A 27,032-nucleotide genomic window follows, 5' to 3' on the forward strand; every position below is an offset into this window, starting at 1 on the left:
TTTTGTTCAAAATACAGAAATCCTTATTTAACCCAAATATTACAATGACCTTTGGGTGGTCTCAGTAAACCTAAGCAATTCTATAGATCCTTTAAGTAACTAATGGGAACTAACTACAACCACCCATACACACACACACACACAAACACACACACATACTTACATAAGAGACACTTTGTCATTAGAAAAATTGCTAATTATCTGACCAACTTTTGGCAATTGCTCAGCTATATGGTTACACTTTCCTCAAATCGACTCCTGGTAGCTATTATCCCTCATTCCACTTGTTTTTTGTGTTCTTAAGATAAGGCAGAGAGTATTTTAATGGAAATATCTGAGTTGGTAGAATCCAAAAAGATTCCTGGGGGAATTCTACTTCCTGAGACCAGCACTTGGGTTTTCCATGTTATAAACATTTAGTCATGAGTTAGGAATAAGCAAAGAAACAGTTAAAGAGATTAGAGTCATGCCAACACCCAAGAGTCATCAACGATCTCTTTTGGAACTCCAATCAAGCCTAGACCCTGGGAGAGATTGGGACTGAGATACAGAAGGTGGTTGCTGTGGATCAGCTGGGAGGTAAGGGTGTCAGTGGAGCTCTATATCAGCTTATTTTGTAGACATAATGTTCTTGATCCATGGAACGTAGTTGTGTAGGTCAGTGAAGACAACAGCATATCCTGTTAGAATACATCCAGTTTCCCAAGACAAAATTCCTTGTAATTCACCATCACAGATGGCTGGTGCCGCTGTGACCACCTGCCAGATAGAGTAGAGGGATCAGAGACTCCTTCCCACCTGAGATTTCCTCAACACCTGAACAAAAATGAAAGCTACTACATTTGCCATGGGAAGGGGTCCAAGACAGAAGAATACAGTATGAAAGCTTCTTTCCATTGCTTTAATGACCCCTACACCTCCCAGTCATCCCTACACAGATATTTTCAGGCAGTAGCTGGAAGATAGCTTTCCACCCCCAAATCTATTTCTTTCATCTCTATCACAGGGTAGAGAAGAAAGAGTCATTATTCATCAGCCCCTTCCTCTCTGAGCTCCTAGCCTGACTAAAAAATCCAGCCCCTCCAAGAATGAGAAACACAAAGAGTAGAGACTGAGCTTAGGGGGAAATGAGGTAAGAAGACTTACCTGGCAGGGCTCTTGGGTTCCTAGCATGGGTCCTATGCAGAACATGTTTTCAAGGAGTTTTTCACCCAGTAATTTTTTGCAGTTTTTATTAGAGCTCAGTTGAATCTTGACTCTTTGCAGCTTATGCTTTGAATTTCCTAAGCACAAAAAATAAGGAGACTTTGATTCCTATCTGCCTTTTCATAAGGCATCCTGCCTCCCCCTACTTCAGGGCTTCCTCTCAGTAAAAATAAATGATCATGAATCAAACACATCCTCCTGCTCAATTTATCATCTCTGACAGATGATCAGCAGCAAAGGGTGGTTGCTGAGAAGACAATCCATGCGTGAAACAAGATATGAATCCAAGCTCTGTCATTACCAAGTTCATTACCTTGGAAAATTAATTTCCCTGAATCTTAGTTTCCTGTCTTATAAGATATAAATCCCAAGGAAACTTATCTACATGATATGTGATGATGACTATATAATATGTATAGGATGCTTTGTCCCTGGTACGTAATTAGTGATTGACAAACGGTAGTTACTACCGTTGTAATCGATAACAATATCACTCCTGCTAGGTAAAGGGAAAATATGATTCTTACCAATTCACACATTAAGATTCAAAGAAGTGAAAGAATTTGTTCATAAACCTATAAAGAATGTTATAATCAATACTGTAACATAGACTCAGATTCTAATCCCTGTGGTGTGTGCCAATGTGATACATTCATATAATACCTTGATTTAGGATTTGATTCCCAAAACTCTAAAGATCACTTCTATTCTAGACAGCCAATACTGTTGTTCCAATTCTAGCTTTATACATGTGCCTAGAAATCTGGCATTAGTACTATAAGTTTCAATGCCTTCCCTTAAATCCTTAGAGATCCTAAAGATATGAATATATCCAAGAACTAACTCTTCTTTTTGATAGTCACTCACCAATAAAGTTTTTGTTGTCTAACCAAGTGTGAATCAAACAATCTTTAATTGCATTCTTGCGAGTAGGCAACTGAAAAATCATGGTGGAGAAGGTAAAAGGTAGAGGTAGCTTTATCAGCATGAGGTCATCTTTCGGAGAGGTAACGGTAAAGTTTGGGTGAATAATGATCCTGTCATAAGGTACAAACTCCCCAGTAAAGTCTTGAATATTTGTGGAACTGCCATAAAAGATGATCTGAAGATCTCTGAAAAATGAAAAAGAGAAAAAAGATTAATGCTCCCAGATCCCAAGGCTAATCACACACACACACACACACACACACACACACACACACACAAACACTCCTTCTGTGGTAGCCCATTAAATCTTTTCCTCTCATTTTTGTCCACTTAATTCTTTATGTGTAGCTGCCACATGTGGTCACACAGATTATGCATTATACAAGCCAATGGGTTGCATTCACATAGACTATAATGTAAATGGTCCTGCCAAGAGTTAAGCAATGCAATGGATTGACTCTGTTCTTAGCATAATTCTAGAGAGAAGCTCCAATTCAAGACCTGGAAACGGTAGAAAGAAGAATGCAAATGGATAGTCAAGGCTTGGCCGTGATCGTATAGTGGTTAGTACTCTGCGTTGTGGATAGTCAAGGCTTTTATGAAATAGTAGGCTCTGTTAGGGAGGCTCCTTTGGGAATTGAGGGGAATAGGAAATGTGAAATTGTATAGAGGAAGTAAGTAACAGCTTTGAGAGTTTAAATGTTCTAAAGCTAGGGAGGATTGCCTGAATATACAATGGTCTACTCACATCTATCAAAACTGCTAGCTTAACGGAATTTTTCTGGTGGTCCTTTGGAAAAACAGGAGTCAAAAATCCTGGATGACTCCTTAATATCTGTTGTAATAACTCTCGTGCATCTGTCGTTGTCAAATTGTTTTTTTCTGTTGTAAAGATCACTCTCCCGTCTTGCTAAAGGGAAGTCATTAGTTCTTCCAGTGTTAATTTAATAACTATCTAAAACTGGTGCCCTCTAATATTTTCTCTTATCCTTACTCTATTTCTCATTTTCCTTCCCCTAATTTTATGACTTAATTTATCATAAAATATGCTTATAAGTAAATAGAGAGGCTTATATTGAAAAAAGACTTCACGATAAATAGATGATTCAGGCAAGTTAAAGTGAGTGAATTTCAGCTTAAGATAATTCTATTGTATGCAAAACTGAACTGTGGTAGAAAAACAAGAGAATAATGGTTCCCTCTCAGAGATATGGATAGAATACAACTAAGAATGCCTATGAGAACCGAACCTTACACCTAAAGGAGCTAGAAAAGGAATGCCAAATAAAGCCTAAAGTCAGTAGAAGAAGGGAAATAATAAAGACTAGAGCAGAAATAATATAGAAACAAGACAGTAGAACAAATTAACAAAACTAAGAGCTGGTTCTTTCAAAGAATTAATATAATTAATAAACCCCTACCAAACTTATCAAAAAGAAAAGAGAAAGGACTCAAATAAATAAAGCCATGAATTAGAGGAGAGATCACAACAAACACCACAGAAATACAAGCAGTTATAAGAGAATACTATGAAAAAGTATATGCCAATGAACTGGGCAATCTGGAAGAAATGGATAAATTCCTAGAAACATACAAATTACTAAAACTAAAACAAGAAGAAATAGAAAATTTGAACAGACCTATAACCATCAAAGAAATTGAATCAGTAATTAAAAATCTCCCAAAAAACAAAAGTCCAGGGACAGATAGCTTCCCATGGGAATTCTACCAGACATTTGAAGAAGAGTTAATACTGTGATGCCTGGGTGGCTCAGTCAGTTAAGCAACTGACTCTTTCTTTAATATTTTTAATTTTTTCAGTGTTCCAAGATTCATTGTCTAGGCACCACACCCAGTGCTCCATGCAATACATGCCCTCCTTAATACCCACCACCAGGCTTACCCATCCTCCCACCCCCCTCCCTTCCAAAACCCTCAGTTTATTTCTCTGAGTCCACAGTCTCTCATGGTTCATCTCCCCCTCCGATTTCCCCCAAAGCAACTGACTCTTGATTTTGGCTGAGGTTAGATCACGGAGTCTTGAGACTGAGCCCCACATCAGGCTCCACATGCAGAGTCTGCTTGAGATTCTCTCTCTTCTTCTGCCCCCCCACCACACTCACCTGCTCTTTCTTTCTAAAATAAATAAAAATAAAGCTAATAAAGAAAAATATCTATTTAAAACTTCCAAATTCATTCTACAAAGCCAGCATTACTTTGATTCCAAAACTAGACAAAAACCCCACTAAAAAGGAGAATTGTAGGCCAATACCCCTGATGAATGTGAATGCAAAAATTCTCAACATACTAGCAAATCTAATCCAACAGTACAGTAAGAGAATTATTTACCACAATCAAGTAGGATTTATTCCTGGGCTGCAAGGGTGGTTCAAGATTCCCATATCAGTCAATGTGATACATCACATTCATAAAAGAATGGATAAGAACCATATGATCCTCTCAAGAGATGCAGAAAAAGCATTTGACAAAATACAGCATCAAATCCTGATAAATATGCTCAAGAAAGCAGGGATAGAAGGAATATTCCTCAACATCATAAGGCCATATATGAAAGAACCACAGCTAATATCATCCTCAGTGGGGGAAAAAACTAAGAACTTTTCCTCTACAGTCAGAAACAAGCCAGAAATGACCACTCTCATCACTGTTATCTAACATACTACTGGAAGTACCAACCACAGCAATCACACAACAAAAAGAAATAAAAGGCATCCAAACTGGCAAGGAAGAAGTCAAACTTTAACTATTCATGGACGACATGATACTCTGTGTAGAACACCCGAAAGACTCCACCAAAATATTACTAGAACTGATACATGAATTCAGCAAAGTCACAAGCTATAATATCACCATACAGAAACCTGTTGCTTTTCTATACACAAATAATGAAGCAGTATTAAGAGAAATCAAATAATTGGTCCCATTTAACTATAAGATACTTAATAATAAACTTAACCAAAGAGGTAAAAGATCTGCACTCTGAAAACTAGAAAACACTCACGAAAGAAACTGATGGGAACACAAAGAAACAGAAAGACATTCCATGCATAAGGATTAGAAGAACAAATATTGGTAAAATATCTTTATTATTCAAAGCAATCTACACATTTAATGCAAATCCTATCAAATTATCGCCATTTTTCACAGAGCTAGAACAAACAGTTCCTAAAAATTTTTTTAAAGATTTTATTTATTTATTTGACAGACAGAGATCACAAGTAGGCAGAGAGGCAGGCAGAGAGAAAGGAGGAAGCAGGCTCCCCACTGAGCAGAGAGCCCGATGCAGGGCTCGATCCCAGGACCCTGGGATCATGACCTGAGCTGAGGGTTTAACCCAATGAGCCACCCAGGCACCCCCAATCCTAAAATTTGTATAGAACCATAAAAGACTCTAAATAGGCAGAGCAGTCTTGAAAAACAAAAGCAAAGCTAGAGGCATCCAGCTTTATTACAAAGCTGTTGTCATCAACCTAGTATGGTACTGGTGCAAAAACAGACACGCAGGTCAATGGAACAGAATAAAAAAGCCAAAAATGGACCCACAACTATATGGTCAACTAGTCTTAGACAAAAAGGGAAAGAATATCCAATGGAAAAAAGACAGTCACTTCAATAAATTGCATTAGGGTAACTAGACAGCCAAATGCAGGAGAATGAAACTGGACCACTTTCTTATACCAAACACAAAAATAAATTCAAAATACATTAAAGACCTACATGTGAGGCAGGAAACCACCAAAACCCTAGAGGAGACACAGGCCACAATGTATTTGAGCTTGGCCACAGCAACTTCTTGCTAGACACACTGCCAGAGGCAAAAGAAACAAAAGCAAAAATGAACTATTGTGACTTCCTCAAGATAAAAAGCATCTGCACAGGGACGCCTGGGTGGCTCAGTTGGTTAAGCAGCTGCCTTCGGCTCAGGCCATGATCCCAGCGTCCTGAGATCGAGTCCCACATCGGGCTCCTTGCTCAGCAGGGAGCCTGCTTCTCCCTCTGTCTCTGCCTAACATTCTGTCTGCCTGTGCTCGCTCTCTCCCCCCTCTCTCTCTGATAAATAAATAAAAATCTAAAAAAAAAAAATAAAAGCATCTGCACAGCAAAGGAAACAATCAATTAAACTGAACAGCACCTACAAAATGGGAGAAGACATTTGCAAATCACATATCTGAAAAAGGGCTAGTATCCAGAATCTATAAAGAACTTATCAAACTCAACACCCAAAAAATAAAGAATCCAGCTAAAAAATGGGCAGGAGCTATGAATAGACATTTTTGCAAAGAAGACATCCAAAGACATGAGAAGACATGAGAAGATGCTCAACATCAGTCAGCATCAGAGAAATGCAAATCAACGCACTCCATGGGTTGCCTCTTTGTTTTGTTGATTGTTTCCTTTGCTGTGCAGAAGGTTTTGATTTTGATGAAGTCCCCAAAATTCATTTTCGCTTTTGTTTTCTTTGCCTTTGGAGACATATCTTGAAAGAAGTTGCTGTGGCCGATATTGAAGAGGTTACTGCCTATGCTCTCCTCTATGATTCTGATGAATTCCTGCCTCACGTTGAGGTATTTTATCCATTTCAAGTTTATCTTTGTGTACGGTGTAAGAGAATGGTCAAGTTTCATTCTTCTATATATAGTTCTCCAATTTTCCCAGCACCATTTATTGAAGAAACTGTCTTTTTTCCACTGGATATTTTTTCCCGCTTTGTCAAAGATTATTTGACCATAGAGTTATGGGACCATATCTGGACTCTCTACTCTGTTCCACTGGTCTATGTGTCTGTTTTTGTGCCAGTACCATGCTGTCTTGGTGATCACAGCTTTGTAATAAAGCTTTGTAATAAATTAGGAAACATGATTCCCCCAGCTTTGTTTTTCTTTTTCAACATTTCCTTAGCAATTCAGGGTCTTTTCTGGTTCCATACAAATTTTAGGATTGTTTGTTCCAGCACTTCAAAAAATGCCAGTGGAATTTTGATTGGGATGGCATTGAAAGTGTAGATTGTTTTGGGCAGTATAGACATTTTAACAATGTTTATTCTTCTGATCCATGAACATGGAATGCTTTTCCATCTTTCTGAGTCTTCTTCAATTTCTTTCATGAGTGTTCTGTAGTTCCTTGAGTACAGATCCTTTACCTCTTTGGTTAGGTTTATTCCCAGGTAACTTATGGTTCTTGGTGCTACAGTAAATGGAATCGACTCTCTAATTTCCCTTTCTATATTTTCATTGTTAGTGTATAAGAAAGCAACTGATTTCTGTACATTGGTTTTATATCTTGCCACATTACTGAAATGCTATATGAGTTCTAGTAGTTTGGGGGTGAAGTGTTTTGGGTTTTCCAATAAAGCATCATGTCATCTGCAAAGAGAGAGAGTTTGACTTCTTCTTTGCCAATTTGAATACCTTTTATTTCTTTTTGTTGTCTGATTGCTGTTGCTAGGACTTCTAGTACTATGTTGGACAACAGTGGTGAGAGAGGGCATCCTTGTCATATTCCTGATCTCAACACTCCAGAAAACAGATAATCACATCAAAGAATGGGCAGAAGTCATGAACAGACACTTCTCCAAAGAATACATACAAATGGCTAACAGACACATGAAAAAAATGTTCATCATCGTTAGCCATCAGGGAATTTCAAATCAAAACCACATTGAGATACCACCTTACGCCAGTTAGAATGGCCAAAATTAACAAGACAAGAAGCAACAAGTGTTGGAGAGGCTGTGGAGAAAGGGGAACACTCATACTGTTGGTGGGAAGAATGCAAATTGGTGCAAACACTTTGGAAAACAGTGTGGAGATTCCTTAAGAAATTAAAAATAGAGCTTCCCTATGACCCTGCAATTGCACTACTGGGTATTTACCCTAAAGATACAGATGTAGTGAAAAGAAGGGCCATATGTACCTCAGTGTTCATAGCAGCAATGGCCACAATTGCCCAACTGTGGAAAGAGCCAAGATGCCCTTCAACAGATGAATGGATAAAGAAGATATAGTTCATATATATAATGGAATATTACACCTGCATCAGAAAGGATGAATACCCAATTTTGTATCAACATAGATGGGTCTGGAAGAGATTATGCTGAGTGAAATAAGTCAAGCAGAGAAAATCAATTATCTTATTGTTTCACTTACTTGTGGAGCATAAGGAATAACATGGAGGATGTTAGGAGAAGGAAAGGAAAAGTGAATTGGGGGGAAATCAGAGGGGGAGATAAAGCATGGGAGACTGTGGATTCTGACAAACAAACTGAGGGTTTTGGAAGGGAAGAGGGGTGGAGGGATAGGTGAGCCTGGTGGGTATTATGGAGGGCACATATTGCATGGAGCACAGGGTGTGGCACATAAACAATGACTCTTGGAACACTGAAAAAAGATTAAAATAAAAAAGAAATGCAAATCAATACCATGATGAGATAACACCTCACACCTGTCAGAATGGCTATAATTAACAACACAGGAAACAACAGATGTTGGAAGGATGCAAAGAAAGGGAACCCTCATAAACTGTTGGTGGGAATTTAAATAGGTGCAGCCACTCTAAAAACAGTATGGATGTTCCTCAAAAAATTAAAAACAGAACTAACCTATGATCCAGCAATTTATGACTAGGGATTTGGCCAAAGGATGCAAATCATATAATTCAAAGGGATATATGCACCCCGACATTCACAGCAGCATTATCTGTAATAGCCAAACTGTGGAAGCAGTCCAAATATCCATTGACTGGTGAATAGATAAAGAAGAGGTGGTGTACATATACACAATGGAATATTACTCAGCCATCAAAAAAGATGAAATCTGGGGTGCCTAGGTGGCTCAGTGGGTTAAAGCCTCTGCCTTCGGCTCAGGTCATGACCCCAGGACCTGGGGATCGAGCCCTGCATCGGGCTCTCTGCTCAGCAGGGAGCCTGCTTCCTCCTCTCTCTCTCTCTCTGCCTGCCTCTCTGCCTATTTGTGATCTCTGTCTGTCAAAATAAAATAAAATAAAATCTTAAAAAAAAAAGATGAAATCTTGCCATTTGCAACAAAATGGACAGAGCTAGACAGTATTATGCTAAGTAAAACAAGTCAGAGAAAGATAAGTACCATATGATTTCACTCATATGTGGAATTTAAGAAACAAAACAGATGAACATGGGGAAGGAGGGTAAAAAGAGATAGGGAAGCAAACCATTAGAGACCCCTAACTATAGAGAACAAACTGAGGGAGTTGGGCAGGGAATGGGCTAAATGGGTTTGGATATTAAGGAAGGCATTTGTGATAAGCACTGAGTGCTGTATTTAACTGATGAATCAATAAACTCTACATCTGACACCAATTTTACCATAAATATTAACTAACTAGGAATTAAAATAAAAACTTGAAATCAAAAAAGGGCATTTGAATATTATGTAACTTTAGAGTCTGTTACATTAAATTCCATATTAAAATTTATAAAGCAATGGCTAAAAGAATAGAAAGTATGTATACTTCACAACAAAAATGAAAGAAGAATTAAAATGTATCTAAAATATTAATCAAATAATAGAGCAAGAACATTTTTAGACAAATATAAAAAGAGTAGGAATTCAAAATAGGTAGAAACAAGACTGAGTATATTAATAATCAATATAAACCAAATGGCTTAAACTCACCAGTTAAAAGACAGAAATTGTAAGTTGTATTTTTTAAAATCTTACTATATGTAAATTAATAGATATATTTAAATCAAAAAGATATAGAAAGGTAGAAAGATATAAAATGATATAGCAGGACAATACCAACCAACCAAAAAACAAAGCAGGATTGGCATATTAATATCTGAAAAATGGGCTATAAAACCCAAATATTAACTATATGAGAGAAAGTAATGATATATAGTAATAGCTTTGATTTATTAGGAATGCACAAAGCACCTACATTTATAAATGTACCTGAACTTACATATACTTAATAAAATAGTCTAAAAAACATTTTTAAAAAACAAAATAAATGTACAGGACTATTTTGATCAATCTAAATACAGAAGAACATTTCAATGCAAATCTCTAAATTATTCATATTAAGCAAAAAAAAATAGTAAGGATACCAAAGACTTGAACTACACAATTAAAGTATGATATACATAGAAACTTCTACCCTAAAATTACAGCATGTACATTCTTTCAAACACATGAGGAATTATAAAAATTGACTTTATACTGGTCTAAAAAGCAAGTCTCAATTCTCATCAAAGAATCAATATCACATAGATCACATTCTCTGACCACAAAACAATTAAACTAGAACTCAAAGATTTTCTTTTAATTTGGAAAGTTATCCTCCAAAATTTACCCGACCAAATTCTAAACTTAGGAATGAAGGGTTTAATCATGTGGAAATTTATAAAAATTATTTAGAATTAAAATCATAATGAAAATGGCCCTTTTCAAAGATAGTTAGTGGAAAATACACAGGAACATATGCATAAATTACTAGAAATAGTAAGAGAATATAACAAGAGAACATGCCATTAGATAAATTTATGATACAAGTTTATTATAACAACTGCATTTCCATCATTACTAATAGACAGAAAATATGATTTTCTGAAAGTACATCAATTAAAAATATAATAGAAAAACATAAAGCACTTTAAGAATAAATTTTTTAATAAGATATGTACAAGATATGTATGTAGATAAAACTCTTGAAATTCATCAAAGGGAAACCAAAATAAGTAAAGAGATATACCAGATCCATGGCTATGAATAATCATTATCAGAAAAATGTTAATTCTTCCCAACTGATACAAGAGTCAAAGTAATTCCAAATAAATCCCAACAGAGTTCTTCATAGAACTTATTTATTTTAAAAAATACCTAAGTGTTCCTGATAAAGAAAAACATGGCTGGCCTACCCTATCAGACATCACAAATTATGAGAAAGTCATAATTATTAAGGCATTGTGGTATTGGTCTATAAAACCAATGGAGCAGTATAGAGAGTCCAAAAACACGTACAGATAGAAGAACTTTCACAGATGACGGAAGTGGTGTTGCAGTCACTGGAGAAAGAAGGAACCATTAGATAAATGATATTTGGATGTTTAGCTTACTATAATTTTAAAAAATGAAACTGGATCCCTACTTCACATCATTCACAAACATCAAGTCTAAATGATATAAATATTTAAATATGAAATCAAACCTTTAAAGACTCTAGTAATGAAGAAATATCTTTCTGATCTTGAATCATAAAGTTAATCTCAACTAGGCACAAAACCCAATTAATCAGAAATAAAGATGATAATTTAAGCATTAAATTGAATTATACACAAGTTAAGAGCTCTTATTTATCAAAATACACCATAAAAAGAAGATGGTACCATGAACTGGAAGAATGTATTTTCAACATATGTAATTCACAAAAGAGTAATAACTAGAGCTTTATAGAAGTCCTACAAAGTAATTTTTTTAAATTCACAAAATGTTCATAAAACATGAAAGAGAATTTCCCTGAAGAAACACTATTAGCAGAAGGAAGAGGATGAAGAGGAAAAAGGAGAAAAAATTATGCTAATCATCGCTACTAATAAAGATTAAAAAATTAAGAGCATAACAAGAAATTTGACACAATCAGCAAAAGAGAAAAATGTCTGACAATACCCAATGTGGGAAATGCTTATAAATTGCTGGAAGACGTACAAAAGTGAACATCTGCATCCTCTATTACCCAGAAATTCCACTCCTAATTATATACTCTAGAGTTATATACCAAGAGGTATAGTTGCAGGTCCACACCAACATGTACACACACTAACACATACATGTGTATCTGGGGAGCCTTGGAGCCTTAGAACAGAGTGGACAGATCCCCGTCACTTACGGTAAGAAGCAGTGCGCCGCTGTCAATACCCACTGAGGGGCAATCAAAGTCCCCACACAGGACTGATAATTGGAATTCAGGTAAAATAGGTAGTGAAGATGATTTAACCTTTCCATGTCTTCACCAACATATGAAACAACACCTGGAACAAAGAGAGAAGAGAATCAAGGGAAATAATCTAGCTGACTAAAGAGAACTCAGGGTGCTTATGGAGATTTCGGGATGCCAGTATCAGATAATATCAATATTTGCCACTCATTGATCATTTAGCTAACTGATACCCTAACTCTATTGTACTAGAGAACCATACTGTACAAACACTGTACTAAAATACTTGGTGTACTTATTTAAATTTTTTATTCTTCACAGAACAAAAAAAACTATGGGATGGATAAATTTTGTATTATTTTATAGATTAAGAATTTATTAGAGAGACTGTGTTTCCCACATTATATATTCTAGTCTCCCTTGTTATAGATTAATGGACCATATAACTGGGTTTATCTGTGGGTCCTCTACTCCGTTCCATTGATGTATGTGTATGTTTTTGTGCCAGTACTGCACTGTTTTGATTACTACAGCTATGGAGTACATCTTGACACCCAGAACCCAGAAACCCAGAACTGTGAGGCTTTGTTTTTCAGTTTTTCAGCTTTGTTTTTCTTTCTCAAGAGAGACAATACAATGGATAGTATGCAGCCATAATAAAGGATATTATAGTGCCATTTGCAACAATATGGATGGATAATATCCTAGAGGATATTATACTAAGTGAAATAAGACTGAAAAAGACAAATACCATATGCTCTCAGTCATATATAAAATATTATAAAAAAGGAATAAATAAACAAAAAGCAGAAACAGACCTAAAAATACAGAGAACAACCTAATGGTTACCAGAGAGCAGGGCGATGAAGGGATGGGAAAATGAATGAAGTGGAGTGGGAGATAGTCTTCCAGTCATGGAATGAGTAAGTCATTGGGATAAGAGGCATGGCATAGGAAATACAGTCAGGAATATTCTAATAGCATTGTATGGTGACAGATAGTAGCTACATTTACAGTGAACATAGTATAATATATAAACTTATCAAGTTGCTACATTGTACACCTGATATTAATGTAACATTGTGTGTCAACTATACTGAAATTCTTTTTGTTTATAGTTTTACTTTTTATTTTTTTATTTTTTACACCTATCTTATGACTTTTATTTTTTCTTTATTATGTTATGTTAGTCACCATACAGTATACCATCAGTTTTTGATGTAGTGTTCCATAATTCACTGTTTGCATATAACACCCAATGCTCCATGCAATACATGCCCTCCTCAATACCCATCACCAGGCTAAACTATCCCCCTGCCCCCTCCCCTCTAAAATCCCCAGTTTGTTTCCCAGAGTCCATAGTCTTATGGTTCGTCTCCTCCTTTGATTCCCCCCACTTCTTTTCTCCCTTCCTTCTCCTAATGTCCTCCATGCTATTCCTTATGCTCCACAATTAAGTGAAACCATATGATAATTGACTTTCTCTGCTTATTTCACTTAGAATAATCTCCTCCAGTCCCATCCATGTTGATGCAAAAGTTGGGTATTCCTCCTTTTTGATGGCTGAGTAATATTCCATTGTGTATAAATATACCACCTCTTCTTTATCCACTGATCAGTCAATGGACACTGGGCTACTTCCATAGTTTGGCTATCGCAGATAATGCTGCTGTAAACATGGGGGTGCATGTGTCCCTTTGGATTAGTATATTTGTATTCTTTGGGTAAATATCTAGTGCTTACCTAGTATTTACCTAGTAAATACCTAGTATTACTGGATCGTAGGGTAGTTCTGTTTTTAACTTCTTGAGGAAACTCTATACTGTTTTTTACAGTGGCTGCACCAGTTTTCATTTCCAGCAACAGTGCAAGAGGGCTCCTTTTGCTCCACATCCTCTCTAACACTTGTTTCTGATTTTGGCCATTCTGACAGGTATGAGGTGATGTTATACTGTAGTTTTGATTTGCATTTCCCTGATAAGTGATATTGAGCATGTTTTCATAAGTCTATTGGCCATCTGTATGTCTTCTTTGGAAAAATGTCTGTTCATGTTTTCTGCCCATATTTTATTTTTTAAAAAGCTATATATATTTATTGTGAAAATTTATAAAGACATGAAATAAAAATAATCAGTAAAAAAAAAAAATCATCAGTAATTCCCAAACCAAAAGGTAATCATTAATAATGTTTTGGGATATTTTCTTTCAGTATTTTTTCTGTATGGATGGCTAGTTTCAAGGGCATAGAACCTGTGTACTCACACAGAACTCGTGTTCAGAATGGCCCTACAATAAGTTTAAGGCTCTACTACTGCTATCTTGGAATTATAGTTTTTGAACAAGAGATCTTGCATTTTCATTTTATACTAGGCTCTGCAAATTATGTAGTCAGTTCTGTCTACAGATATTCATGGACACAAATATACAGATTATATACAAATATATATTTATAACCTATGTCATTAAAATTCCAAAATTCCTTGTAAATGTTCTTTTTAATACTTGCACAATATTTCATCATATGGAAACAGTCATGTATTTAGTTATGTTTTTATTTTTGTACCTAGTTTGATAACATTTTATATTGTTATGATGAGGAACGTGTTTTCATATTATTTTTTAAATGTAATTCTAATTATTTCCTTAAATAACATCTGAGAAGTAAAATTATAGGGAGGAAGGAATTTGAACACTTTGGAAGTTTGTATTTATATTGCCAAATAGCTTTTCAGAAAGATCACTATTACCAGCAGAGTGTAAGAAACTTTCTCTTCAAACCCTTGGCAGCAGAGAATATTGTGATTAAAAAGTATTTGGTAATTGAATAAGTTAAAATATTACCACTTAATTTCCATTTCTTTGACTACCAGTAAAGGAAGTTTTTCAAAATTATATTAGCCATTTTTATTTCTTTGTGGAATTGCCCAAGAATGCAAACTTCTCTGTATATTTTTTAAGGCTCTTTGAGTCCTACTACTCTAGCTTTATCTTCCCCATATTTTAATTGGATTATTCCTTTTTTGCGTGTTGAGTTTTATAAGTTCTCTATATATTTTGGATACTAACCCTTTATCAGGTATGTCATCTACAAATATCTTCTCCCATTCCATAGGTTGCCTTTTAGTTTTGTTGATTGTTTCCTTTGCTGTGTAGAAGCCTTTTATTTTGATGTAGTCCCAGTAGTTTTTATTTCCTTTTTGTTTCCCTTGCCTCAGGTGTAGTTGCTACAGCTGATGTCAAAGATGTTACTGCCCGTGTTCTCCTCTACGATTTTTATGGCTTCAGGTCTCACATTTACGCCTTAAGTCCATTTTGAATTTATTCTTGTGCATGGTGTAAGGAAGTCGCCCAGTTTCATCTTCAGCATGTGGCTGTCCAATTTTCCCAAAACCATTTGTTAAAGAGACTGTCTTTTTCCCATTAGACATTCTTTCCTGCTTTGTCAAAATTTAACCCACCATATAGCTGTGAGTTCATTTCTGGGTTGCTATACTGTTCTATTGATCTATGTCGATTTTTGTGCTGGTACCATACTGTTTTGGTTACTATAGCTTTGTAATATAACTCAAAGTCCAGAGTTGTGATGTCTCCAGCTTTGCTTCCTGCCCCCCTCACTCCAAGGCTGCTTTGGCTATTCAGGGTCTTTTCTGATTCCATGCAATTTTTTTTCTTTCATCTAGCTCTATGAAAAATGTTGGAAATTGGATAGGAATTGCATAAACATATAGATAGCTTTGGGCAGTACAGACATTTTGACAATATTTGTTCTTCCAAACCCTGAGCATGGAATATCTTTCCATTTCTTCATGTCCTTTTCAATTTCTGTCATCAGTATTCCATAGTTTTCAGAGTACAGGTCTTTCACTTCTTTGGTTAGTGTTATCTTAGGTATCTTATGGTTTTTGGTGAAATTGTAAATGGGATCAATTCCTTGATTTCTCTTTCTGCTGCTTTATTATTGGTGTATAGAAATGCAACAGGTTTCTGTATGGGGATTTATAGCCTGTGTCTTTGCTAAATTAATGTATCAGTTCTAATAATTTTCTGGTGAGTCTTTCAGGTTTTCTACATAGAGCATCATGTCATCTGCAAATAGTAAAAGTCTGACTTCTTCCTTGCCAATCTGGATGCCCTTTATTTCTTTTTGTTGTCTGACTGCTATAATTAGAATAATGCTAGCCTCATCTAATGAGTTTGGAAGTTTTCCTTCCATTTCTAGATTTTGGAATAGTTTGAGAAGAATAGGTATTAACTCTTCTTTAAATGTTTGGTAGGATTTGCCTTTCATGAAGCCATTTGTCCCTGGACTTCTGTTTTTTGGGAGTTTTTTTTTTTATTACTGATTCAATTTCTTTGCTAGTTATCAGTCTGTTCAAGTTTCCTATTTTTTTCTGTTTCAGTTTTGGTAGTTTATATGTTTCTAGGAATTCATCCATTTCTTCTAGGTTATCTAATTTGTTCACATAATAGTTTTTCAATTTTTTTTATAATTATTTGTATTTCTGTAGTATTAGCTGTTATTTCCCCCTTTCTCATTAGTGATTTTATTGATTTGGGTCCTTTCTCTTTTCTTCTTGATAAGTCTGGCTAGAGGTTAATCAATTTTACTAATTTTTTCAAAGAACCAGCTCCTGGCTTCATTGATCTGTTTTATTATTTGTTTGTTTTTTAGTTTCTATATAATTTATTTCTGCTGTAATCTTTATTATTTTCTTCCTTCTGTTGGCTTTAGGCTTCATTTGTTGCTCTTTTTCTGGTTCCTTTAGGTGTAAGGTTAGAGTGCTTGAGATTTTCTTCTTATTGCTTGGGGTGGTCCTATATTGCTATATACTTCCCTCTTAGGACTGCTTTTGCTGCATCCCATAGGTTTTGGACTGTTGTGTTTTCATTTTTCTTTGTTTTCATGTATTTTTTTATTTCTTCTATGATTTCCTGGTGGCCACTTATTTTTTAGTAGCATGTTGTTTAACCTCTATGTATTTGTGGTCTTTCCAAATTTTTTCTTGTAGCTAACTTCTAGTTAGCTTCTGAATTTCTGTGATCAGAAAAGGTGCATAGTATGATTACAATCTTTTTGTATTTGTTGAGACTTGTTTTGTGACCTAAAATGCAACCTATTCTGGAGAATGTTCCATGTGTACTTGAAAAGAATGTGTACTCTGTTTTAGGATGGAATGTTCTGCATATATCTGTTAAGTCCATCTGGTCCAATGTGTCACTCAAAGCCACTCTTCCAGAGCGCCTGGGTGGCTCAGTGGGTTAAGCCACTGCCTTCGGCTCGGGTCATGATCCCAGGGTCCGGGGATCGAGTCCCACATCGGGCTCTCTGCTCGGCAGGAAGCCTGCTTCCCTCTCTCTCTCTCTCTGCCTGCCTCTCTGTCTACTTGTAATCTCTGTCTGTCAAATAAACAAATAAAATCTTAAAAAAAAAAAAGCCACTCTTCCACGTTTATTTTCTGTTTAGATGCTCTTCCCATTAATTTAAGTGGGATATTAAAGTCCCCTACTATTATTGTGTTATTGTCAATTCATTCCTTTCTGTTTGTTAATAATTATTTTATATATCTGGGTGCTCCCATGTTGGGTGTATAAATATTTATAATTGTTATATTGTCTTGTTGGATTGTCACTTTTATTATTATATAGTGCCCTTCTTCATCTCTTGCTATAGTTTAGGATAAAATCTACTTTGTCTGATATAAGTATTGCTACTCCAGCTTTCTTTTGACTTTCACTTGTGTGATAAATGTTTCTCTACTGCATGTGACTTTAATCTAAAATGAGTCTCTTGTAGGCAGCATATAGATACGTCTTGCTTTTTAATCCCTTCTGTCACCCTATGTCTTTTGACTGGAGTGTTTAGTCCATTCACTTTCAAAATAGTTATTGATATGTATTTATTGCCATTCTATTACTTGTTTTGTTGTTGTTTCTGGAGATTTTCTCTGATCCTTTCTTGTCATTGTCACTTTTTTCAATTTGGGCTTCTCTTGCTTTGTCAATTTATGTTTCTGGGACTATGGGGTTTTCACCTGCAGATGATAAGCAGTGAAGGAACAATGACTTATACAATATTCCCCACTAACTAGGACAGTGTCTGGCAGGAACTCAATATGTATGTATTATACAAATGAATTAGTGGGTTGGAGTAAAATTTGCACACTTGTGTGCACGGGTCCACTGGGAGGCTCTGAAATTAATGAAATGGTTTTCTGATCCATATGTAAAACAAGCATCATCAGAAGACTTAATGTTGTATTTATGGGTGTATACTTTTTTCTCAAATTCATATATGCATGCATTTATTTTAAAAAGTATTTCTTGAATACTTACTATGTGCCAGGCAACATATTGCATATTAAATATAAAAGGGTATCCAAGATAGAAGTAGACTTTGCCTCCATGAAAGGAAGGGGATAGACAACAAGCAAACCAGTACATAAATGGACAGTTATAAATTGTGATGAGAAAGTGACAGTGTTCCATGAGAAAACATAATAAGAAAGAGTAAATGAAGAATCTAATTTGGGTGTGCAAAGAAGTATTTGCTGGGTAAATGACAGGTGATCTGAGACAGAAAGATGAGAAAAACCAGCTATGAGAAGAGCAGAAGAAAGATTTTTCAGGAGAGGAACTGCATGGACAAAGGTTCAAAGAGGAGAAAAGACTAGGAGGGCTCAAGAATCTGAAGAGAGCCAAGGAGACTGAAGCACAGAAGCTGAGGAAAAGATTGCCCTAGGATGAGCCTTTAGAGGAGGCAGGAACCTCATCAAGCAGGGCTTGAAAGCCATGCTCAGGAGTTTGGATTTTATTCTGAGTGTAAAAAAATCTACTAAAGAATTTGAATATACAAAAGTTATGTGATCCAATTATTTGTTTAAAAATCACTGGATTTTGATTAAAAATGGACTAGAAGAGTGCCTGGGTGGCTCAGTCTGCCTTCAGCCCAGGTCATGATCTCAGGGTCCTGAGATCCAGCCCTGCCTTGAGCTCCCTGCTCAGCAGGGAGTCTGCTTCTTCCCTTTCCCTCTGCCCCTCCCCCTGCACATGCTTGCTCTCACACCTGCTCTCCTCTCTCTCTCTAATAAATAAATAATCTTTAAAAAAAAAAAAAAAAAACAAGAAATGAATTGGAAAAGTGCAAGAGAAGAAACAGTTAGGCTTACTGTAGTAGGCCCAGCACAAAGTGATGTGACTTGCACTAAACTGGCAGTAGTGGAGACGGAGAAGAGCACATAAGTGGGTGGATGGACACAAGACCTACCTCAAAAGTAAAGTTAACAGGAAATCCAGTAAACAGTATTTAATAAAATACACATTGCTTTAACAAAGATAGTTAATTTACCTTTTTGTATTATGTAAGTATTCAATAAAGAATTATCATTCAAAGAGTCAAATATTTTAAGACTAAAAGAGGTTCTCATGCTCAAAAAAATTGAGAATGCAGATAACCTTCACATTCCTTCTTACTCTAAGATAATCCAGTGCATAAATTCAGTCTTACTTAATTCCCACAATCTATTCCCGACTCCAGACCATTCCTGGTTAGCTTTAAGAAGTCTGCACTACTACTAGCTCCATCTTAGCTGCAGCAACAATACACATTTCCTTCAAGCCGCTGGTCCTTCCAAGGAAAGCTGTGGAACAGGTTTCTCCTAATCAAAACTGAGTTATATTCCAGGCTGAGCTGCCAACTAAATATTGGTATTTACTCTAAAAATGCTCAGATTTCTTCCCACCAAAGCCCTGAGGTCCTAACTCACTCTTGACCAAGCTTAATAGTCACTGATTCTAAGAACTCATTAGAAACTTATACCTTGTGTCCTTACCCCTGCATTCCAGCTGGTCCCTGCCTGTTTTATCTTCCCTCTCTACCTGATTTAGATTCCTTTATTCATCATTTTTTTATTTTATTATTTTATGTTAGTCACCATACAGTACATCATTCGTTTTTGATGTAGTGTTCCATGATTCATTGTTTGCATATAATTTTTAATTATGTTCTTATTACTCTTCAGAGACCCTTGTCCTAATGTCCTTGAATAATACCCTAGGCAAATTTTAACTTCATATTAATGCAGCTATATGCCTTCACTGTGTCTTCACTTTAATTTTCTTAATTTGTCACAGGCATAGAACACATTAACTACTTCCTCCTCCTAGAAACAAACTCTTCTGACTGGTGTAAATTACATTTTTAATTTCTCCTGCCTCACAAGGTCCTTCACCAGGCTCTCATCTTCGAGCAGCCCCTCAAGCATTCAAGCTCAACTTTCCATTCGATCCAAGAAGGAGTAGCCCCATTCCCCGCTCCCAGCCTTTCCCTTTTACAACTAAAAGCCAAAACCTCACACAATAAACACAACAAACATAGAAAGACTCTGAATAATGGAAAGAAGGATGGAAAGAATGGACTACCTAAGGAACCTGGGGACTTAAGGAACAACATAACACTAACTTCCCTCAGTATTCTTACATCTCATAGATCCAAGAGAGAGCACTGGAGCAGAGTAGCCTATAATCCAGAACCACCAAAAAGCAAAGCCAAAAAACAAAAACAAAACGAATTTTTAAAAAACTTCAAGAAAAACATGCTCCTCCGAGCCAGAGGAAAGGGAAAACGATAGCTGAACACAAAAGAACTCTTTTTGACAACACCTACCCTACTCTAACTAAACAATGGGAAGTGGCAATGTTCCCAAACAATGGGGAAAATGCCCACCTGCCATGGGTTCCCCAAGGCTGAGTGAGGGGCTAATATTCCACCCTCACTCCCAGTGGAAACAAGCAATACTCCAATTTCTCAAGCAGGGTTGTATGAATGGAGCTCAGGGGAAAGCTGAGCCTCTGCACAGTGGCCAGGAGGCTGACGGAGGAGTCTGAGGCAAAGTTAACAGTACTCTGCTTTCTTCCCTCAACCACACTTGGCCCTATGTCCCCAAGACCCAGCAGGTTGCCAAGCCTTTATCATCATTTGACAACTATATTGAACAAGGCTATGTAAGGTAGAGCTACTCAGAACATTGCCTCCTCCATCTCCTGGTGAATGGAGCACAGTAGGGACGTGCGTTTCAATTCTCACCCTTCAACATGGAAATGTACTGGTAAATGCAAAACTTCAATTCACTTCACCCCCTGACAGTGTGTTTAATGATATATGCTTACATGCATATACGCTCATATACAAGTAAAATGAATGACAGCAATGATGTAAGGGAAAGGAAAGAGAAGTCAGAATTATTTTATTATCATTAGGTACTCACACTATCCATGAACTGACACAGTGTTTTTGGAAGTGGACACGATTAATTGTAAATTTATATTGCAAATTCTAAGGCAACTATATAAAAAATATTTTTAAAAAAAGAAGTATAATGGATATGCTAAGAAAGGAGAGAGACTAAAGTAATATAAAATACTCCATTAAAATCACAAGTGGCAAACCAAAAGAAGTGAAAGAAAAAATAGGAGCATAAAACAAGTAGAAAACAATAGCAAATATGGTGGATAGTAATCCAACTATATCAATATTCACTATAAATACAGCAGTTTAAATGCACCAGTTAAAACACAGAGGTTGTCAGAATGAATCAAAATATAAGATCCAAGTGTCTGTTGTCTACAATAAACCCACTTTAAATTTTTTTAAATTTTATTTATTTAAGTAATCTCTATACCCAACACGGGGCTTCCCTAAGATCAAGAGTTGCGCACTCCTCCGACTGAGCCAGGCAGGGCCCCCTAAACCCACTTTAAATATAAAGACATACACACCAAAAGTAAATGGATGGAGAAAGATAGACCCCACTAACACTACTCAAAAGAAAGCAGGAGTAGCTATATTAATTTCAAATATAACAGACTTTAAGGAAAGTTATTAGAGATAAAGGCAGGCATTATTATATTATAATAAAGGGATCAATGATCCAAGAAGACATAACAATCCTTAGTGTGCATGTGCCTAATCATAGAGCATCAAACTATAAGGTAAAAGCTGATAGAACTACAGAGAAGAATAGATAAACCCATTCTCCTACTTGGAGACTTCAACACATTTCTCTATCAGGAATGGACAGTTCTAGAAGGCAGAAAACAGTCAGGATATCATTTAAGTCCACAGCACCTTCAACCAACTGGATGTAGTTGGTAAGTATAGGCTGCTTTTGTAAAACCAGCAGAACACACACATTTCACAGGCCCACATGGAACATTCACCAAGATAGACCACATTCTGGACCACGTAACACACCTTAACAAATGTAAAAGAATAGGAAATCATGCAATTTCTGAACTTAAGCTACAATGGAATTAAACTAGAAATGAATAACAGAAAGATACCTGGAAAATCCCAAAATACATGGAGATTAAACATACTCCTGAATAACCTACAAATCAAATGATAAATTGGACCTCATCAAATTTAAAAACAATTGCTTTATAAAAGACTCTCTGGAGAGAGTTTAAAGACCAGTTATAGACCAGGAAAAATATGTGCTAACCTCATAGCTGATAAAGAACTTGTACAGACTGGATACCTATTCTCAGACTCAATAGTCAATAAAACAAACAATCTAATTAGAAAATAAGCAAAAGACAAGAACAAACACTTCACTAAAAAGAACATCCAGGGGCATCTGGGTGGCTCAATGGTTAAAGTCTCTGCCTTTGGCTCAGGTCATGGTCCCAGGGTCCTGGGATCGAGCCCCACATTGGGCTCTCTGCTCGGCAGGGAGCCTGCTTCCCTTCCTCTCTCTCTTCCTGCCTCTCTGACTATCTGTGATCTCTCTGTCAAATAAATAAATAAATAATCTTTAAAAAAAAAAAAAAGACTACCCATATGGTAAACAGGCACATGAAAGATATTTAACATCATTAGTCACTAGGAAAATGAACATTAAAATTTCAATAAGGTATTACTATACACCTAACAGAATGGCTAATATAAAAAATAGTGAGCTTTGGTGAAAACACCTAATGCTGGCAGGAAAGTAGAGAAAATGGCTCACTCATACGTTGTTGGTGGGAATCTAAAATGGTGCAGCCAATCTGGAAAACAATTTGGCAGTCTGGTATAAAACTAAACATACAATTACCATGCTACCAGAAACTGCATTATTGGACATGTATCCCAGACAAACAAAAACTTACTATCACACAAAAACATAGTAGCTTTATTAGTAAAAGCCAAAACCTGAAAACCACCCAGATGTGCTTCAGTGGGTAAATGGTTAAACAAACCAGCGTGCATCCATACCCCAAAATAATAGTAACAACAAAAAAAAAGTATTGATATACACACAACTTGGACAAGTCCCAAGGGAATTATGCTAAGTTAAAAGAGCCAATCCTGAAATATAACGTACTGTAGGATTCCATTTCTGTAACATTCTTGCAACAACAATATTACAGGAGTGAAGAACACATTAGTAGTTGCCATGGCTTAGGGAAGGGGGGTTTTGTGGAGGAAGGAGAATGTAATGGTGTGTCCATAAGAAGGGTGACAGGAGGGACTCTGCAGAGATGGACTTTCCTGTGTCTTCAAAGTAGTGATAGACACATAGACCTACAGGTGTGAAGTTTAAATACACACACGTAAAAATGAGGAAAGCTGAACAAACTGGACAGCACCAATGTCAGTTTCATGGTCTGCCATATTTTCGTGCCATAGTTATGCAAGATGTTACCATGGTGGAAACCAGATGAAGGGTATGTGGTACTCCACACATTGCCTGCAACTTCCTGTAAATGTATAATTATTTCAAAATGAGAATTTTAAACCAAAAAAGCAGTTAGAACTCTTCATAGTTTTGTCTTTTACACATTTCTGTAAACTCTTTTCAAGTAATCTTTTCCACTCATTCCCACGAATTCAAATACTGTCAAAGTTCCCAAATTCTGGGGCGCCTGGGTGACTCAGTGGGTTAAGCCTCTGCCTTCGGCTCAGGTCATGATCTCAGGGTCCTGGGATCAAGCCCCGCATCGGGCTGTCTGCTCAGCAGGGAGCCTGCTTCCCCCTCTCTCTCTGCCTGCCTCTCTGCCTACTTGTGATCTCTCTCTCTCAAATAAATAAACAAAATCTTAAAAAAAAAAAAGGTTCCCAAATTCCAAGATCTCATCCCAGCTCAGATCCATCATGAGTTCCTGACCTTTATATTCAGGTGGACATCTCCATTCGATGTCTAAAAAGTACTTCGAACTCAGTAAGTCAAAAAAGTAATCTGTCTCCTTCCCCAAATACCTCCTTGTCCAGTGTCCCTGATTTCCATAAACTGTACTACCACTCATCCAACCAGAAATCTGGATGACAAGCCTTTACTTTTTCCTGCCCTTCATTCCTCACGCTCAGCTGATCATGACTTCTATCTCACTATTACGTTTGCTATCCTTTCCCTTTATTTCAGACTCGCTGCTACCCTCCAAGTCCATTCAGTTGCCCAGAAAGCTGCAACAGTCTCTTTAATTTCTCTCCAGATCTTTCCCACCCACAACCCCTATCTCTACCCAAAATCGTTCTCCATACTAAAGTCACGTGAATGTTTCTGAATCCTAAGTGTGGTAATAGAACTCAGATATTTCAAACTCTTGAAAGGATTCCTATTACACCCAGGGTCATTTCTAAAATTAAGGCTAAATTAAGGCTAGAAGACTCTCTACTTTTGACTCGTAATCTACTTCCTTTCTCTCTGCTCCAGCCACACAGATGGTCTTTTAGTTAATATGTCACACCTCATGACCTTCACACTTACTGAAACAGCCTTCACCTCTGTCAGAAACAACCTACACACCCCTCACCCCACTTAACTTGGCTAACTCCTCTCAGTCTCATACAAGTTTAGGAAGCACTGATGTCCTTAAGAGACAGACAGTTTTCTCATGTTGCACATTTGGAAACTGAGGCTCAGAGAGGTTAGGGTATTGCCCCTGGCCATATAACTAGGTAGAAGAGCATAACTGCCTAATTACAGAGCCATACCAACTTCATTGCCGGCAAGTTACCTAATTATTCCATGCCTTCGTTCCTCATCAAAAAAAAAAAAAAAAAAAGGAAAGAGAGAGAGAGAACAATAATAATACTTTTCTCACAAAGTTGATACGAAGAGAGCAGTGTCTGTTATAAAACCACTATGTAGTTATGTGCTTTTATGGCAGTGGTGGTGATAGTTATTATTCTTATTATTGTACACTACATTTTAAAGAGCAAAATCAACCTTTCCCTTTCGACCCTTACAGCAGAACACCTGCTTTTTTGTTTCCTATGTCTTTTACACATTCCTATGCCCCCTTCTGGGCTCCTGTCTCCATCATCCCTTCTGGCATACCCCCATGTTTTAGCCCACGAACTTCATAAGCATTGGGAGGAGATTTGAGCCCGTAATAGAAAGTTTTACTTGGGTCCTACCAATGACAGAGCCCGTACAGAAAATAGGTAATGTATCACCCATTTCCCAAACTTTCACGCCTCTGATCCACCAGCTCTCCCTCCCCAACACAGCACCACAGCCTCACCCCCCAACAGAGTCCTAATAAACTTGACAAAGAGTTACCTTGAGTCACTCACCAGTCACCATCAGCAAGGTTAATAGGATACAATTCATGTTGATGCCCGAATCCTGTGCTGAGGACAAGGATGTAGTGGAAATTAACAGGCACGAAGAAAGCACAGAATTTATATCCTGCCTGGGGAATCGAGACAGCAGAAGGTGCAGGTGGGAGACCAGAGGATAAGGATTCTGCAGAAGTCTGTCATCTAGAGGTTTCTCCTTCTACTCTTGATCCGCGCCATGAAAGCAGAGTCACCCGTCACAGCCGGAGATCTTCTCAGTCTAACTGAAGCCTGCCCTATGGAAAGATGAGGTCCACGGGTCTGAGCTTTATCTACTTCATCTAAAGAAAAGAATTCCAATGCAGGAGTCAAGTGGAGTTAAAAGTCATCCCAAGTTCCTCTCCTAAGCCTCTCCGTTCTTCTCAGCAGTCCCTTCCCCACAATGTGTGACCAGCCCCCCTCCCTCTACATGTCCCCATTGACCCCTGTCTGTTCTGGGCCGCTCTGATGAAGCACAGCTGTGTCCCACCCTCCTGTGTGACATTGCCTCCTCCCCTTCATGCAGGTAGTGCCTAGCCACCTCTCCTGAGAACGACTTCACTTGCACAGGTCATGTCTCACAACCGCAGGTGCCATTTGGATAAAAGCTCCCAACCAACACCAACATGAGTGGCTCTTTTCAGAGCTCCAAATCTTTCTTATTACACTGCCTCCCTGTATGCAGGGATCTCTTGCTCTCTCATTCTGTCCTTTTTCAAAAAGGCTTTGTCTTTCATTTTTTATGGTTTGCCACTTGTGATTTTAATGAAATATTTTATATTATTTTAGTCTCTCTCCTTTCTTAGCATATCCATTATACTTTTTTAAAATTTATTTTTTATTTATTTTCAGCATAACAGTATTCATTATTTTTGCACCACACCCAGTGCTCCATGCAATCCGTGCCCTCTATAATACCCACCACCTGGTGCCCCAACCTTCCCCTGCCCCGCCCCTTCAAAACCCTCAGATTGTTTTTCAGAGTCCATAGTCTCTCATGGTTCACCTCCCCTTCCAATCTCCCCCAACTCCCTTCTCCTCTCTAACTCCCCATGTCCTCCATGCTATTTGTTATGCTCCACAAATAAGTGAAACCATATGATAATTGACTCTCTCTGCTTGACTTACTTCTCTTTTTTTAATGTTTTTTATATGGTTGCCTTAGAGTTTGCAATATAAATTTACAATTAACCGTTGTCCACTTCCAAAAACACTGTGTCAGTTCATGGATAGTGTGAGTACCTAATGATAATAAAATAATTCTGACTTCTCTTTCCTTTCCCTTATATCACTGCTGTCATTCATTTTACTTGTATACGAGCATATATGCATGTAAGCATATATCATTGAATACACTGTCGGGGGGGGTGAAGTGAATTGAAGTTTT

At 37.1% G+C, this 27,032-nt stretch overlaps 1 protein-coding gene across 1 annotated transcript; it reads right to left on the reverse strand.

Moving 5' to 3' along the window:
- On the reverse strand, positions 1-26,070 carry LOC309845604 (putative inactive serine protease 58). The gene is made up of 5 exons (XM_082693794.1): positions 25,622-26,070; positions 12,016-12,157; positions 2,074-2,318; positions 1,147-1,283; positions 1-759 (listed from the first exon to the last, which is right to left on the reverse strand). Exons 1-5 carry the CDS (start codon positions 25,656-25,658, stop codon positions 610-612), a joined length of 711 nt encoding a protein of 236 aa, XP_082549920.1. The 5' UTR covers positions 25,659-26,070; the 3' UTR covers positions 1-609.
- Between the last annotated feature and the right edge of the window lie 962 nt (positions 26,071-27,032).

This window comes from Mustela nivalis, assembly GCF_964662115.1.
Source record: "Mustela nivalis genome assembly, chromosome: 12".
In the NCBI taxonomy this organism is placed as follows: domain Eukaryota; kingdom Metazoa; phylum Chordata; class Mammalia; order Carnivora; family Mustelidae; genus Mustela; species Mustela nivalis.